The 17,147-nt window shown below is 58.1% G+C and overlaps 1 protein-coding gene across 3 annotated transcripts in view; it reads right to left on the bottom strand.

The window, feature by feature from the left end:
* The window catches only part of GSE1 (Gse1 coiled-coil protein), a 342,546-nt gene that overhangs the window by 205,371 nt on the left and 120,028 nt on the right, over positions 1–17,147 (bottom strand). For all 3 annotated transcript variants that reach the window (XM_034788816.1, XM_034788818.1, XM_034788817.1), the window contains exon 2: positions 15,750–15,924. In XM_034788816.1, coding sequence (XP_034644707.1) covers positions 15,750–15,924 — 175 coding nt within the window. The remainder of the gene's footprint in view (positions 1–15,749; positions 15,925–17,147) is intronic.

Here is a 17,147-nt window from a genome sequence, read left to right as displayed (position 1 = left end):
ACACCCAGCTCGCCTGAGACACGGCCCCAGGTCTGCTCACAGGGGCTAGGTTCAGCCCACCAGGGAGGGGAAAGCTGAGGTGGGCTCCCCTCCCAGCAATACTCAGCCACACCCTCAGGAACCACCCCAGCATCCCACACACCCCTTGCCCCACTCCCACCCATGACACTTTGGGCCACACGTCAGGAGCCAAGGCCATTGTGGTTCAACCCAAATCAGCAGGATGGGGGGCCTGGATCTCCCACATCCAGACACTGCTCTTCAACGGGAGCATGGAGAGAGAAACCCCCCAAATTGTGCACTCCCTCCCCCATGTTCCCCTTGGAGGAACGCAGTGCCGTCAACACCCCCTGCCTCACCTTCCCCCTCCCCCGCTTTCCTGGGGCAGGACCCTCCTCTGGTGCTAAGAGGCTGTGTCAGAGCAGTAAAGAGGATTTACTGTTAAATGCAAGGGGCTTTAGAGGCAATAACTTTCCCTCCTCTTGACTTAAATGGATTTTAAACTTCAAAAAGGATAGAGAGGGCATGCTGCCAAGCGCCAGGAGCGCAGCTTGCTAACTGAATGTCGGGTCAGCGGCAATCTCCGAAGGGATGACCTCGCGGGATGGAAGCACTAAGCACTGCAAAGCAGGAAGGATTGTGGGTAACATGGAAAACAGCTAACGGCGCTGATCCTCCCAGGGGCCTAACGCAGTCATGACAGAGCGGGGGGGGGGAGGGCTGATCTGGGGAAGGGCACGGCTGGGGCGCTGCAGGGCACTGGCATTACTTAGGGCCAGGGGCTCAGGTGAATTCGGGAAAGAAGCCCCCACGACAGGGGTGGTAATGGTGCTAGAGTGAGCAAACAGGGGAGCTGGAAAGGCTCCCTAAGTGGGAGGGGGGGGTTTATGAGGCTGGGAAAGTGGTGGGCGTGCCACCGCCTGGCACACTAGCACAGTCAAAGCCCTGGAGAACAGGCCACAGGGAACAATCCTGCACTGGTGCGTGGGACTCCTCCACCTCTAGTTCTGTGAGGGATCAGAGTGGATCTGAGCCCTAAGAAAATGGTGCCCCTCACCCATGGCTTCGCCTAGTGGCGCCTGGACCATCCCTCACCCTCAGGGGTGCATGGGAGGGGCTGGCCAGGTTCAGGGGATCGGCAGAACACCAGCCTTGTGATCCCAACTGCCTGGCCTGGCCTCCTCAGTTAGCCTGCCCACCCCCCAAGCTCGTGCCACCATCACATGCCCACGAGTTATAAACAGCTCCCAGAGTGAAGCTCCAGACACCGCTTTCCAGAGGAAACAAGCAATGTCTAAGGCAGATGATGGCAGCCAGATAAGGCCTGGCGGGAGCAGGGGACCCTGCCTCACTCTTCTCAGAAGTCCCCGAGATAAGGCAGCCGCTGTTATCAGCAACAAAGCAACGGGGCAGGTTTCCTCTTCACGCAATAGTGCAACCACCCACAAACGGGACAGGGGAGGGGATGGGGAAGCAGCAGTACCCAGTAGTGCTCACGTCCCTCCCCAGCTCCCCCAGGCTGGGAGGTTGACAGGCAGGGCAAGGGAAGCCATGGCACAGGAAGTACTGCTTCAAGGACAATCCCCTTGGCAGCTGTCCCAGAGCCGGCTGGGGGGCCCACAAACACACTCAAGCGTACGACCCACAGACGCACATGCAAATGCTCACACAGACGCATGCAAAGATACCCATGCAAATACCTGCACGCACGCGCTGCACGCCACGACAGAGCTACACAAACAAGAGGACACACGTGTGCACACACGAGCTTTGCTCGGGTGGTAACCAGCAGCACCGGCCTCCGGAGACGCTGCTGCCCCTCTGCAACATGACATGTAGATGCAACATCTCTGCTCTTCTCCTTGGGGTTTCTACTCTGTCCCCCTCCACCCTGTCACTAATCCTCCATCCCCTGCAGGCTCCATGCTGCGCTGCCCAGCGGGGGCTCCCATTCAAACCTCCTCAGAGGGGGCCACCCGTGGCTCAGTAAAAATGTCTGGCCCATTGAGTGATTAGAGCTCACAGACGCCCCCCCCCCTTCCCTTCCCCTGTTTCTGGGCTACCATCCAGTTTCCTGGCCAGAAACAGAGAGCAGAGACAGCTCGCCTCCCACAGCTCCGAGAACAGATCTGGGGTTGTGTTCACGTGTCCCACCAGCGCAGACCACACGGCACAGTGAGGACAAGAGCTGCCGGCTTGCAGTCTGCGCCGGGACCTAGCATTAGGGCAGCCAGACCGCTGGCTCAGATCTGCAGAGAGCGGGGGGGGGGAAACAAAAAAACCAAAGACCCAAACAACTAAATCATAGCCCTGAAGTGACGGGGAGGAAGAGAGGGGCAGTGCCCTGACTGCTCGCCAAACCCAGCCGTTTAACCTGGGAAAGCAGCTGCTGCAGCCAAGTAAGGACACCCATGGCCTATTCCAAGCTACTGGAACACCGAGACCCTGAGATCCAGGCACACATGGTGAGACAGGCGGTGCATCTTGCCACACGCGTGTGCAAGCAGGGCTCTGCTCCCACACGGATGCAACAGTGCACCAACTTCACAGCCCAGGAGCGGGCCCTCAACCACTTTGGGTGATGGGGAGGATATTTACTGCCCCACCCCCCAGGGCTGGCCTGAGGCTTCATGAATGAATAATACCTAGCCGTTATGTAACACTTGCCGTCCGCACAGAGGCTCCCCAGCTAGCCCTCCCAGCAGAAGCATGGGCACGTTTGCAGGTGGAGAAACTAAGGCGCCGAGAGAGGACGTGATTGACCCGAGGCCGTGCAGCAAGCTGGAACTGGGACCCAGGAGTTCTCACTCCAAGTCTCCTGCTTAGTCCACTCGCCCAGGATGCCTGCCACGGAGCAGTCAGTGTCCGCGAGAGGCTGTGGAGATGGAAAGTGCTATCACCCCCACACGGCCCAGCGATCAGAGCTCTGGCGCTACACTCCCATGCCAGAGGGCAAGGGTCAGCTAGCTGGTGTCTGGCACCCCGGGCCGGTCAGGGAGAGAGACAGAGCTGCCGTCAGCTCAGGATTCCTATGACACTGCACTGCGACCTAGTGATTCTGTCCCAAACTCTCCTCTCCACCTGCCGAGGGACACCTGGGCCCATTCAATCCCAGGTGCTTACTTCGCAGCTCTCAGGAGGAGACTGTATCCCCCCACGGTGCAGAGATCAGAGCTGCACGGGGTCTTCCACTGGGAGAGCCAGGGCTCTGAGGCCCCAGAAAGGAGCAGAAAGAATTGAGATTAAAAATAGCCCCCACCCGCACCCTCTTTCCTCCCCCTGAAACCTGCAGCAGCCCCGTCCGTGGCCCTAGCATGTCAGGAAGCGATAAAATGTTCTGCTTCTCTGGAGTTGCATGTCACATCCCAGCCTCCCTCACACCCCCACCAGAGACAGCAGGAATCCTGGCCTCCTGCCAAAGCCACTGTCTCCACTGTAATTCTCTTTGCCCTGGAGCCAACACACACACACACTTAGATACAGACGCACACACACACACACCCCCGACAAAGACACTGGCACCACACAATCACACTTCCCCTGCACACTCCCCACAGATACAGGCACATGCACACACATACGTACACCTCGATACACACAGTCCTAGATACACAAAGAGCTCAATTTTGCACCAGGCTGAGCACCTCCACCCCACGTGACCCCTCACAGGATCAGGCCCACAGAGCGCTGGCTGCTGGACAAGGGGAAGGGGAAAACACTTCAGGAAATCCACTTGACTTGTCCGAAGGGACAGGGCCAAGAGACGCTCCGTGGGTGGGGCTGTGTGGAGAATCTCAGCTACATGGACCTGACACAGCCAGGCCGACCCCATCACCCCATTTACAGGCTTGTGATGGGAGAATCAAACACGCAGTCCCATCCCCGCCCTGCACACGCCCACAGACCTATCCCCACACCCAGCCACACCCACTTCCAGAGTCAGCCAGGTAAACCCACACATGCCAAAACGCTCTGAGCGGCACCAGCATGGACACACACTCCCTCGCAGGAGCAGGTGCTGGATGGGCTAATTGGCTATTCCATCCCTAGCTCCTATCACACCCATCAGGACACTCCCCTCCCATTCCTAGCCTCACAACTGTACACGCTCCCAAACACGCACCGTGCACACCCATTCTCACGCTCGCACCATGCCGGTGCATGCACACACGTGAGCTCTCACAGCTAGGTTGCCTCCCCACAATACACACTAACATGCCCCAAGCCCTTCCCCATTTCAGCTGCCCACCCCCCACGGTCCAGGATTCATTTTATGTCAAACTAAACCAACCACTGGACCTAAGCGGCCTCATGCCGCAGCTCCTGCCATGAGCTTGCCAGTGCTGAACCCTCCAACCTTCCCCACTGCAGCTGCCACCCATCACCCCTGGCCCAGCCCTGCCTCTGTCCGGTGCCTGCAGCCTCTCGGTGCTGCTCTGTGGCCCCAGGGCAGCAAGACTTAGAGAAGCCGGGGTGGAGGCAGGGGCAGAGGAGGACGACGAACGGGTGCCAAAGCCAAGGACATTAACTGTGTGTCCAGTTGACTCACAGAGGGCACTTTCTAATGGGACAGAGAAACAGGAGCCCTGTGTTGGCACCAGCCTTAGCACAAACAAACGCTGGGGAGCGAGCAGAAGGGGGTGGGATTCAGGATGCCCACCCCCAGCAGCCATTAAAGCATGCTGCGCTGCCCTAAAAGGGCCAGTGACTCGAGTCCCCAGGGCGAGGGGCAAGGCCAGCTGGAGAACACCGGGGCGGGTGAGCAAGCCATGATATGAGACATGTGGGAGCCGGGCAAGAAGCAGGACTTCCACCCCAAGGCAATGACCTTACACCATGCGACATCAGGTTTCCTGTATGAGTGTAGAGGTCATGAGAATAATCCTCTGCCCCTCCTTCTAGCCTGAGTGTTTACAAATGGTTCACAACTCCCTCAAAATTAACACTGTACATGGGTAAACTGAGGCACGGGGATTTACAAGATCAACACTGCATCAACAGGAGAGCTGGGAACAGAAATCAGGTGTGTTGATTCACTGCCCCCTGCTCCTACCACCAGGCCCCATTCCCACCCAGATAATATCTAGTGCATTTCATCAGGAGATCAAAGCACTTTACAAAGCAGGTCAGAATCATTATCCACATTTCACAGATGAGGAAACTGAGGCACAGGGAGCCAAGTGACTTGCCCAACGTCATCCAGCAGGCCAGTGACAGAGCCAGGAACAGAATCCATGTCTCCCAAGTCCAAGTGCAGCCTCTCACTACCCCTGCCGTAGCCATTAGACTGCAACCCACCCCAGAGCCATGAGTCCGGACTCCCAGTACCACACCCCACCGCCTGGATGGCACAGGCTGTAGATGGCAAGTCTTGGCCCCTTCAAGGACCCAGTTCAGAGGCAGGCAGACAAAAATGGAGACAGCGTACTTCAAAGCAGGGGCTGGTGACCAGAACCAAACCACAAGCAGAGAGTCAATCATTCAATGGCCACAGGTCCCGGGGAAAGGGAGATAGGCAAAGGCACGGACAAAACCGCAGCGACCCCATGCTACCCCCAAAAGCCGAGATCACTGGCAGAGCAGTGGCCAGCTGTGGCCCCCACACTATTCGCTCCAGTGACATTCTCTCCTGACCCTAGGTGGAAAGAAAAGCCAGCTGTGGGCAACCCGCCATTCCCCACTGGCCCAACAGGGGGCAGCAAGAGCAGTTTCCCATTCCAGGTATCATAAAGCTTCCCTACTTACTCCTCTCCTTACTCACATTGTGAGTTTGGGGGGAATGACGCAAGCCAGGTCAGTGCAGTAGGGGCTGGGGACTCTGCAGTAGGAGCAGAGGGGTGCATGGCACGGCGGGAGGGGGTACCTCCAACCATATCAGTCCAGTGGCCCCTCTCTGACACTAGGCAGCATCAGCTGCTTCAGATGAAGGTGCAAGAAATCCTGCAGTAGGTGGGGTTATGGGGCAGCCTGCGCCCAGGGGAAGTTTAATGGCTGACTTATGCCTCATAGGGCTTACACCCCTTCTCCTGTTTAAAGTACCCAGGGATGTTCTCATTACCCCCAACAAATGTCCAGTCCTGCTAAGCTCTTGTCTTCAGGGACATCTTGGGGCAGAGAGTTCCACAGGTTAACCAGCGTACTAAGCACGCAGGGGTAAGAAGCTGTGCAGCAGGGTTGGGGGGAGCGTAAGGACCCTGGATGGGTAGAGTAGGCGCAGAGAGGGTGTTGAGGGGGACAAGATGCCAAGGCAGAGGGGGTCAGGCTGCCTTATCAGTGTGCCCCCATCCCTTCCCACACACAACAGTAACCCCGAGCGTCTGGCCAAGTCCCTACGCGGCCAGGGGCCAGCCAGAGTCTTTTGGGAAACAACCCCCTCCCCCCCGCCGCCGCCCTGCAGCCCCCGCCCGGGCCCGACGCCACGGGGATGGGGGCCGCAGGCAGGAGTCTCCCCCCACGCCGCTGCCCCGCGCAGGCACTCACCGAGCGGGCGCACTTTCCAGCGGGGGCTTTTCTCTTCCATGGGGAGGGCTCCGAGCCGGCGCAGGCGGCGACTGCGAGCGGGGACCAGAAGGAAACTTTCCCCCGCCGCCTCCGGGCGGGGTCTGCGCGTCCCGGCGGGCGCGGGGGTCCCAGCCGGCCGGGGGCCCTGCCCGGCGCTCCCGGAGCAGCAGGAGCAACGCGCGGGCGGCTTCCCCGCCACTTCCTGCTTCGCTCCGCGCCTGCCCCGGCCGCCGCTCCGGCTCGGCGTGACTCACCGGCCCGCGGCCCCCCGCCGGCTCCCGGCCCGCGGCCGCTGCAGGGGGCGGGGAGGGGACGCGCTGCCGGGAGAGGGAGGCCGCGCACCCAGGGGGAGCAGTGGGGGGAGGGCAGGTCACGCCATGGGGGGGGGGGGGGGGGGGCGGGGGGGGGGGGGGGGTCATGCTTGGAAGAGAAACACGTGGTGTTGTCACACAACTGGGGGTACCCAGGGGAGCAGTGGGGGCCGCATTGTTGGGAGGAGCAGAAATGGGGGCGCACCCCCCGCGGAGCAGGGGGCGGAGGTGGGGCGCACACCCAGGGGGAGCAATGGCGGGATGGGGGCGCACATACGCCACAGAGCAGTCGGGGGATGGGGGCGCACCCCCGGCGGAGGAGGGGCGCACACACCCCGCAAAGCAGTGTGGGGAGCGCACCACCGCAGAGAAGGGGGGGGATGGGGGCAGAGGTGGGGGACGCACACCCCATAGAGCAATGGGGGAATGGGGGCTCACCCCCCTCGGAGCAGGGGGCGGAGGAGGGGCGCACACACCCCACAGAGTAGTGTGGGGAGCGCACCACCGCGGAGAAGTGGGGGGATGGGGCGGAGGTGGGGGACGCATACCCCACAGAGCAGTGGGGGGGATGGGGGCTCACCCCCCGCGGAGCAGGGGGACGCACACCCAGGTGTATGGGGGCGCACCACCGCAGAGAAGTGGGGCGATGGGGATCACCCCCCGCGGAGCAGGGGGGGGGGATGGGGGACACACCCCACAGAGCAGTGGGGGGATTGGGGCGCACTCCCCGCGGAGCAGGGGGACGCACACCCAGGCGTGTGGGGGGCGCACCACCGCAAAGAAGTGGGGGGCGCACACCCCGGAAGCAGGGAGGGGGAGGGGGAATCACATGCTCATGGAGAGCAGCAGCCAGTGAGAGAGGTCATGTGCTTGGCAGAGAAGATCCCCGGGGTGTCAGCAGCCAGCCAGCCTGGGTGCGGGGCAGGAGTGCAGCAGAAGCCGCGCTGCAGAAGTGGGTCAGGACTCAGGAGCGTGGGGGCAGTTAGTCTGGGAGGGAGGTACTGGGGGAGGAGCTGGCTGGTTCTTGACAAAGGGGGAGGGGAGGGGGCTTTTTAGCAGAAGTATTCCTGCCACTAGGCATCCCCCATCTTAGAGACCTCCCCAAACAGCCAGATCCCCCAGTGACCTGCCAGATACCCCCAACACCCAGAGATACCCCAATGACCTGCCACAGACACCCCTCAAACTCTGCCAGAGAACCCCCAGCCTCACTAGAGAGCCCCCCACACCCAGCAGCCAGACTCCCATCAACCCCTCACACCCTCAGAGATCCCTGACACTTCTCAGCCAGCTCTCAAGATGCAAACTGCCTCCAAAGATCCCTGCCAGACACTCCCCTCTCCCACCTGGGCAGACTCCAGGATAGGCCTTTCCACACGAGGGTGGGAGGAACCTCCTGCTGCTTCCCCGAGCCCACGAGCCATCTCCCCAGGAGGCCTGGTGGGCACCCAGTGAGGGGGCACTCAGAGGTGCCAGCCTGCCCTGTTGCAGGCTGAGGGCCTGGCTCCTCCAGGAGCTGTGCTGCACTGCCCGAGTTGCCATGAGCCTGTGCCCTGCTGAGATAAGGGCATCTGTGGCATTGTTTGCTGCCCACAGGGAGCAGAGGTGGGCGGCTGTGTGGGATGATTTCTCACGCCACCTGCTGGATAAATGGAAGATGACAGCATGGGCCCTGAGCACCTTCCCAACACTGCAAGGCAGCTGGGGACCGGGGTGCCAGTCCTCCCCCCAGGTCTGGAATGAGCGGGAACGGCTGATGAATGCCAAATGGAACATATCCAAAGGAGGCTGGAGAATCCAAGGGATATACCCCTCTGGGGTATTGTTCTGAACCCCGCAGTAACCAAAAGTCACTCATACGTAGCATGTTGCCTTTTGCACAGGTACCGCCGCCGGGCGCCACCCAAACATCTACTGAGCAATATAACCAACCAGTTTGGGGACCGTAGTAGGTCACAATCCAGTCCTTAAAAGGACAAGGGTGCTGCCTGGGCTGATGAGAAGGGAAAAGGGGGGACAATCGGAGGTCAGGGGAGTGACCATATGTAATGGCTGTGTAAATAAAGTGACATGGGGGGGAGCGTGACCCCTTAAAAGATGATGTACCAGGGCCCCAGATTTCTCTCACCAGACCTGGGTTCCGATCACTAAACCAGCCACCACCTGCCAATTCCGATCTCAATGCTGCCCCCCGCAAAGTCGCAAGAGGGACTGGGAAGAGGTGCGGGGACATGCCCCCTGGGCTGAGCTTGCAGCAGGCTGGGCTGCCCCATGCCTGGTGAAGTGGGGGCAGCCCAGGGCACCCTGTACTACTGGGATCAGGCCTTATCAATCCAGTGGCTTCCACTCTGCTGGGGATGAGTGACTGACTGACAGGCTTGGACAAGCCCCTCCCCTGGACAGGTCTGGCACAGGTGGCAACAGGGCGAGTTGAATGCCACAGAGAACGTACCCAAACAGGGCTGGAGAATCCCAGGTGGTAGGATTTTTGCCATTCAGCTGCCTGACACCCCCCACCCAAATGTAGGGGTCTCCCTTACTCCTGTCACTCTGCCGGCTAGGACCTTTCCCCTATCTCATGCTGGAAATGAGCTGCCACTCAGCATCAGCCCAGCGTCATCCTGCCTCAGCGGCAGCTGTCTGCTACTGGCCAGAGGCGAGGATAACTATGCAGCTCAGCTTGGGATCAGGGGACCAGGAGGCAGCCGCTCGTCTTTGACTAGCCCCAAGGGGGTCCCTCTCCTAGAGCCTCCGTCCCCATTAATAGCTCTCAAAGCCCTGTCAGTGGAATTATTGCAAAGGACTAGGGCACCATGTTCTACTGATCCATCCCCACTGATTCCAGAGAAATGGACATCTATTGGAAGAGCAAATGAATGAATCCTCTGGGCAAAGCTCACCAGCGTTCGGAAATCAGGTGCACCACCCCGTCTGAGCTCCACATAACTTCACCTGCCTTGGTCTGGACGGCCACCAGTCTGCCTCACGTCATCAGGGAGACGAGCCTGGTGGGTTCTCAGCCGAGGCCCAAGGGAAGATTTGTTCAGCATCAGCGAACCACTGCACCATTCTATCCAACAGCTATGTCTGGGGTGACAGAGATGCTACAGGACGGGAGGGGAGGGGAGGGGAGGATGTTGTACGCTTGCCAAGACACTGGCTGCAAAAACGACAGTGCCTAGATATTCCACTATCCCAGCAATAGGTGCATTAGAAATGAGCTATGCTGGATATTCTCCTTCAAACCCCGCACCCTTTCCCCAGGAGCCCCTGTCCAGCATTCTCACTTCAAACCCCTTCTCCCCCTTAGCTTCCACTGACTTTTCTTCCCCACCCTTCCCCAGTTCCTCTTCCTCCAAAGGCCCTTCGCTGCTGCTAACGCAGCTGCGCCTTGTGCCTGCCACCCCAGGTGTCCTCCACACTCCTTAGCGCTGGTTGCGCCAGCACTCTCCTTTCCCCAACTCCCTCTTTCTTTTCTATTTTAAATTTGTATTGCCTTTTTCTTTTTTAAGAATACAGAGGAACAAATGCCCTTATCAGCAATTCTCACAAGGTATAAAGAGATGCTTTTATCTCACTGTCTTCACTCAGCTCGTGCAAGCCAATGCCTGTTAATTTTTTAATTTTCCTAGTGAATGCATGTGTGGCTTCGTCAGCATATATTATACGTGCACACTCACAGGGAGTCACAGAGTACGTACACACCCCCAGTATAGGCAGATCTGCCAGTGATACCCACAGTTACGGTTGCTCAACCTTTCCCCTTACAAGACCATGTTTCCAGTTGCTTAGAACTTTATCAGACTTTAACCATTCGGGTGAAATTTTCCATGCAAGGTGGCTGCCGCAGACAATTTAAAAAACAAAAAAAAACTTTCAGCTAAAAGAGTCCAGCTGTTTCTGAGAATGAGATGAGGGAAAAATCATTGTTCGAAAAATCTTCACAGCTGTTTCATGGAGAAGTGCTAGCACTCCAGTACTTAGGAGCAAGGCCTTGATATTTGGCCTTTACTCTACCCAGGAAAATCCACCCACATTTGGCTGAATTATGAGCCTCTGAAAATTGCCATTGCACATGCTCCGTTAGAGTCTGCCAGCTAAATTCTCTGAAGATGGGGTCAACACTGAGCATGCTCCACCCTAGGGCTGCAGAAGCGAGCAGCCCGTTTCCTGCAATTGATTCCCCAAGGTGGTGCCAGGCACCAGAACTGAGAGAGGGAGACTTTACTGTGCTCTGAATGCGTCTTCTGCTGGCAGTCTGGAGGAAAAAGGAGGGAGCAGCTTGACTCAAATGCAGATGGATGAAGACAGGAGCAAAGTAGGACAGGGACAAGCTTGGGGGTAGGGGGCAAGAAATACAGTGGGGACAGGATAAGAAAGGTCTGTAACTACTAGAACACACTCCCCTCCATAACCTAGAATAGAATCCAGGATTCCTCAGTCCCCAAATTCCTCTGCTGTCAACAAACAGCTGAGTGTCCCGCTGGCAAAGTGCGTCTCTCTTCCCAGTCTAGTGACTGGCTGACCTAGAGGATAACAGCCTACTTCCACTACCAGTTACTCCATTAGCTCAAGTGGTATAGAGGTCTATGCTGTAGATCTAAAGATCCTAACCTTGCTGATGACCCATGTTTGGGGTCAGCGTGGTTCCACACGAAAGTACTCCTGATTTCTCAGTGTTTTTTTAATGTAGGAAATCACAACTAAAAACTACATTCAAAGAACATTACCGTTGCAAAGTCAAGCACTCAAAAGTAGGAAAATGCCAGAATTAAAGGTACCCGTGGAACCCTAATTCGGCCCCCTTTGTTCAATATGCAGTATGATTACAGACTTCAATTCCATGATCACATATTTGTTTCCACAGGATCCCTACCTATTTCAGTGCATCGGCTGGACCAGCTCTGGGGAGGAATCAGGATGGTGGAGTGAATGAGACAAGGACATTCAGGAAGAAAAAGGATAGCCTTGTAGTGGAGTCAGCTGAATGCAGCCCTGGAGAACTGGAGTCTATCCTTGCTTCTGCTATAGCGTTCCCATGTGACACTGGGCAAGACACTATGGCAATAAGCGCCATAGAAAAGTCTATGAGGAAATTAATACCCCTGTATTTCATTGAATGCGAGGGTCGGACGGCGGGTGGGAAATAAGGCCTGGGACCACATGCTGAATGAGGAGGATGAAAAGAAATAATGAAGAGCTGCCCATTTCATCCAGTGCACGGTGTGAGGCAGTCGTCCTATGCAATCATGTAATTAAAGACTGGCATAAAGCACACGCCCTACTATATACCCAGCATGAGTTACTCTGGGGTGTTTCCAGCCTGAGACGCATCAGGGTGGGGCACGAAGCTGCAGTGAAGCAGCTGCAGAGACCAGTGACGGCAGGCCCTGGGGGCCAGGGCAGCATGTGTCCCCATGTCTTTGCAAAGCCAGCCAGCTTGCAGGGAGGTGAGGCCCTGGGCCTTTGGGTGGGTAGCACCTCTAGGCACTCAGAAGAGTGGGAGGGGGAGGGGGGGTAAGCCCCAGGATTCCAAATGCCCCCTGTGCAGTTCCCCATGGCATGCTGGAGGAGAGACAGGCCTCTGCTGTAAGAAATGCAAATAGGGATTCTCGCTGAGGCTTCCGGATGCCGGCAGACCCCGTGATTCTCTCTGGCACCCAGACTGACTAGCACAGCTAGAGTCACCACGCAGGGCTCTCCCTGGGTCCTGGCCTGGACTCAGCACGTGTGTACAGGGCCACTGGTCCCACTACAAAGTGCCTCGCCATATTAACAGCGTGGGTGGTTGCAGGTGTAGCTCTGTCTTCCTGTCGGGACACCCTTCCCCGCAAGGAGAAGGAGCATCTCCACCATTCAGCAGCTCAGAGGCGAGGCGTGGATTCCCCCGGGGGTTGTGGCTCTTCTGGGAAGCAGCCAGCCCATTTGCAGCCATCCAGCAGCTCCTTCTCCTACCATGGCAAGGCCCTCATTGCACATAGGGCTTCGCTAGTCGCCCCCACCTGCCTGCAGAGTGACTCCTGGGGGGCACAATCCAATATTAAAGCCCTCCCCACTCTGTGCTAGCCCCGTCTCCCGTGGAGCCCGCTGGCACCGGGAGGCTCGATACACTGTGCCCTCGGCAGGACAATCAATCGCGACACCTCTAGCTGCCAAGGCTTAATCATCCTCACCGCTAGACTGTTCCAGCTAGGACTGCTGCCCGGGAGGCTGCAGACACAGAGCCCATGAGACTCTGCGTGCCAAACAGGGGAGCAACACAGACAAGAGGCAGCACATGCAGACGTACACAGCACCAAAGAGGGCATCAGCTAAATGGCCTGCGACATCGAGGGGTCTTGTGGACAGGACTCTGGGGGTGGCGGATAAGAAGCCTTTCCCCGGAGGTCACAGATTCAAAGCCAGGTTGCTCAGCGACCATGTGACACTGCCATCAGATGGCACAATCTTGTGGGCAGAGGCCTTGATGGCTCTCCCTCATCCTTCATCCTGCAGCGCAAGTGCCCCTCCCCACTCATCAGTGGTGTGGGGAAGGGGCAGAAGATCCCCATGCACCGGGATCTGGAGCGGGAATGTGAGCGCCCCGGGACAGGGGCTGCAAATGAAATGTGGCAGGCATCTAATGAGCCATTAGTCAATGTCACCTGTGCCCGGCAGCTGATGGCAAGGCAATAAAAGCGGGGTTGGCTCTTCCAGGGCACAGCTCCCATCTCGCTTGGCTGGGAATAGCTTGCAAATGGTGAGGGCCCCAGCCCGGAGCGATCACCGAGGAAGCACTGGGGGGCTCCAGGAGGGGTAATGAGAGCTCTGCAGCACTCACACTAGCTGTGAGTGAAAGGATAACGCAGCTCTCTTGGGCAGGGCCTATCCGGAGCCACCCCTCCACGTGGGCCTGCAGAGGTGGGCTAGGAATCGGGGCAGACAAGCTTTCCTTGGGATAATTCAGTGGTTCTGCTTCCAGCCAGAACAAGAGAGTGAGTAGCGACAGCGGCACCCTCAATGGATGACGGTGTCTAGGCTCGATTCGAGATGGGGTGAAGGGTCAGGGGCGGGGGGGTCTGGGACCATCCAAGCCAGCTGGCCCATGCCTAGTCAGCCCCCAGTCATATCACCAGCTGCAGTCATACAGAATACTGGGTTGAGTCCCACGGCCCTGATTCAGTCCTTGCTCAGGTGGCGCGGTCCAAGGAGCTCTGGCCCAGTAATGAGACCCTGTGCTTTGCCCACAGCCCCTTCCGCTGGAGGATCTCACAGTGCCCTGGCACAGCCGGGCCTGGGGAAAGCCAGGGACTTGCCCAAGGCTGCTTGGCCGGTCAGTGGAAGAGCCAAGAACAGGACCCAGATCCGCCAGCCCCTCAGCTTGACCACCCTCCCAACAGAGAGGAGCTCCCTGCACCCAGGCAGCTACAGGCATTGGCATGGAAACGGGCCCACGCAGGGCTCCCTTCACTCCCTGCCTGGTGCGCTCCACTGCCTGCTGCACCTGCGGTTCCCCGGCACGCCAGTGCCTCTCTCTGCTGTTCCCCTCTGCCAAGAGCTGGAGCAGGCGGCAGTCTCCACATCAAAGCAGCCAGCGCACCAGGAGCCTTCCAGGGCCACCGGGAAGGCTGCTAACAAACAAGCCCAGCCTGGGAGGGGGTGTGACACCTCCCGGAGGAATGCTGCTGCTCCTGCCTGACAAGGCTCTAAACTCCCAGGAGACGAGGCCCAACCCAGCCCCAGCTCCCTGGCGTCCCGGATCGCAGGCACAGCTGGCATTGCCCCGCAGCTGTCCTTGGTGCCCAGCAGAGTGAGGCACCAGTGTACCACTGGGGCAGCAGGGCCTGGCCACAGGAGAAAGAGCCTTTCACATCCAGGTCACCCTGGGGATCCGGCCTCGGGGTGGCTGACACACAGGGAGTTGGTGGCTTTCACTCTGACTCCCAGCAGGCTTGTGGCCCCCTTTCCCAGCCCTGGTTGGCCGTCTTGGCAGAGGAGTCACAGACTAAATGGGCCAAGGAGACAGCACATCCACGCAGGCCAGGGGAGGCACAGGTGTGGGAGAGTGAGGGCTTGGTAGAGAGACCTCTGCCACCAGGTCACCCCTGCCCCTCACCCTGGCACCAGACCCTGGGCACTACCTCCTGTTTGCTGGGCACTACCTAGCCACGAGCTTCACCTATACTCTGTCCTCTCCCTCGGCCCTCAGACCCAGTCCATAGACACAAAAAGGCCAACGGGGAATCTGATCAGCAGGCGTTCAGCCCAGAGCATCCAACAAGCTACAACACGTACCCACGGCTGCCCCCTTGACCAGACAAAGCTCTGCTGGCTAATGACAGGACATCCCCATTTCCAATCGCCCCCTGCCCCGCACGCACTCCTCCCTGCATCCCGGCTCTCAGACTGCAACTGCCTGGAGCTCGCCCGGGAAGGTGGAGGGCAAGGCACCAGCACTGAAGCACACTGCCCACCAAGCAGCTGCACTGGGGGCAGGGGGGAAATCCCGCCCGCCGAGTGCATAGATTGCCGCCCAGCACACAAACTGTGAGGGCCCAGTCCCACAGTCCTCCCACAGGCAGTTTCCAGCAGAGTCCATGGGAGTTCTGCCTGTGCAAGAACGGCAGGATCAGGTCCCAAGGCCCGAAAGCTGCCTCCTTCGCAAGAGGAGCCGAGCCACAGTGAAGAGGCTGGTCCCACGCTGCCTTGGCTTAGTCCAACGCGCTGCTGTCACTTCCTGGGACACCCCGGGTATCCCCTTCTCCAGCAGGGCCCAGCTGTGCCTAGCGCACACGCCGCGGCACACCAGGGGATTGGCCGGCCCAAGTCTTGCAAGCAACACTGCAGCACACAGTCAGAACAACACAGAGATGGGGGGTCCCTGGGGTCATGCCCCAGAGCTCCAACCTCTGCTACTGCAGGCTCCCCCCATGCCCAGACAGCAAATCTAGCACCTACTTGTAGCTCCCAGGTCTGCGCCTTCCACATCCACGCTCTGCTGGCCGCGGTCAGAGCCAATCTCCTGGGCAGCTCCGTTCCTTGCACCCGGGCTCTCCCCAGTGCCCGCCAGTCGCTGTCTGGGCTCGCTGGCGGAAGGCTTCACAGCAGGTGTCTCCAGAGAAGAGGACAATGCCTGGAACAAAAGCAGAAGAACAGGGACTCAGAACCTTTCCCTGCAGGGATATTCAATAGCTGACAGCCAGCATCAGCTTCAGCACTAGGCAGCAGACCTCCCGGCTCCCTCTCCCAAGCCCTGATGCTCGCTACCAGCCTGGAGAAAGCAGGGTCCTCCTGCCGGAATGTGTCCCGCTCGCCTGGGGGGCCTCGGGGTGGAGAGACACACGATGCTTTTGTTTTCTTTCAGGCAGATTGCACATGGCTGGGTAGGGGAGCTGTCTGCTGCTCACCAGCCAGCCAGCTCCATGTCTCACGGGGGCTACAGCTGGATCTGAGTGAGCAGTCCAAGCACTTCCAGTCAGGACCAGACAAGAAAGCCTTTGGGGAGGTGGGGGAGGGAGGGCAGGAATCAAAGCAACATCCCTCTCCCTGCCAGTGGCTGCCGGCTGATTGTTCTGCTGCTGATTACTCAATGGGCCGGTATACAACTTCCCTCCCCTCCGCTAAGACAGTGCGGTCACAGTACAGGAGACTCCTGCTAAAGGGACACAGGGAGGGTAAGCGTCCTAGAGCCAAAGAGGATTTTGAGGCTAGAAGGGATTGTTACAATTATCTAGTCTGACCACCTAGGCCTGAGATTCTCACCCAGCGATTCCTGCATCAAGCCCAGTATCCTACGCTCAGCCTAGAGCATCTTTTTCAGAAAGATGTCCAGGGCCCAGATCCTCAGCTGGGGTAAATCAGTGTAGCCCAATAGACCTATCTGGGTCTCTTCCCCTTTATACCAGTGAAGGAGCAGGCTCCCAATCTCGATTTAAAGACTCCAGGTGATACAGACACCATCACACCTCTAAGTAATCTGATTGAATGATCAATTATCCATTCCCTTAAAAATGTAGGTCTTATTTCCAGTTTGAACTTGGCTGACTTCATCTTCCAGCCACTGGATCGCGTTATACCTTTGTCTGCCAAGTTAAAGAGCCCTCTAGTAACAAACTTCTTCTCCCTCCGTAGGTACCTCTAGACCGTGATCAAGTCGCCTCTGAATCTGATTACTGAGAGTGAATGGCCTTCACAACTCTCATTCACTTTACACAGCGGCTGCTGTTGGTTTACATTTTTCACTTCAGAGGGCATGAAAAAGGAAACGACATTGGTCTGCTCCTAGTCACTTTCACTCTCTGGTCATAACTTATTCCATTTTCCATTTCATTTTCTGAGACAGATCCACGGCTGGGG

Source organism: Trachemys scripta, chromosome 13, assembly GCF_013100865.1.
Source record: "Trachemys scripta elegans isolate TJP31775 chromosome 13, CAS_Tse_1.0, whole genome shotgun sequence".
Classification (NCBI taxonomy): domain Eukaryota; kingdom Metazoa; phylum Chordata; order Testudines; family Emydidae; genus Trachemys; species Trachemys scripta.
This window is presented reverse-complemented; position numbering and strand designations above follow the sequence as displayed.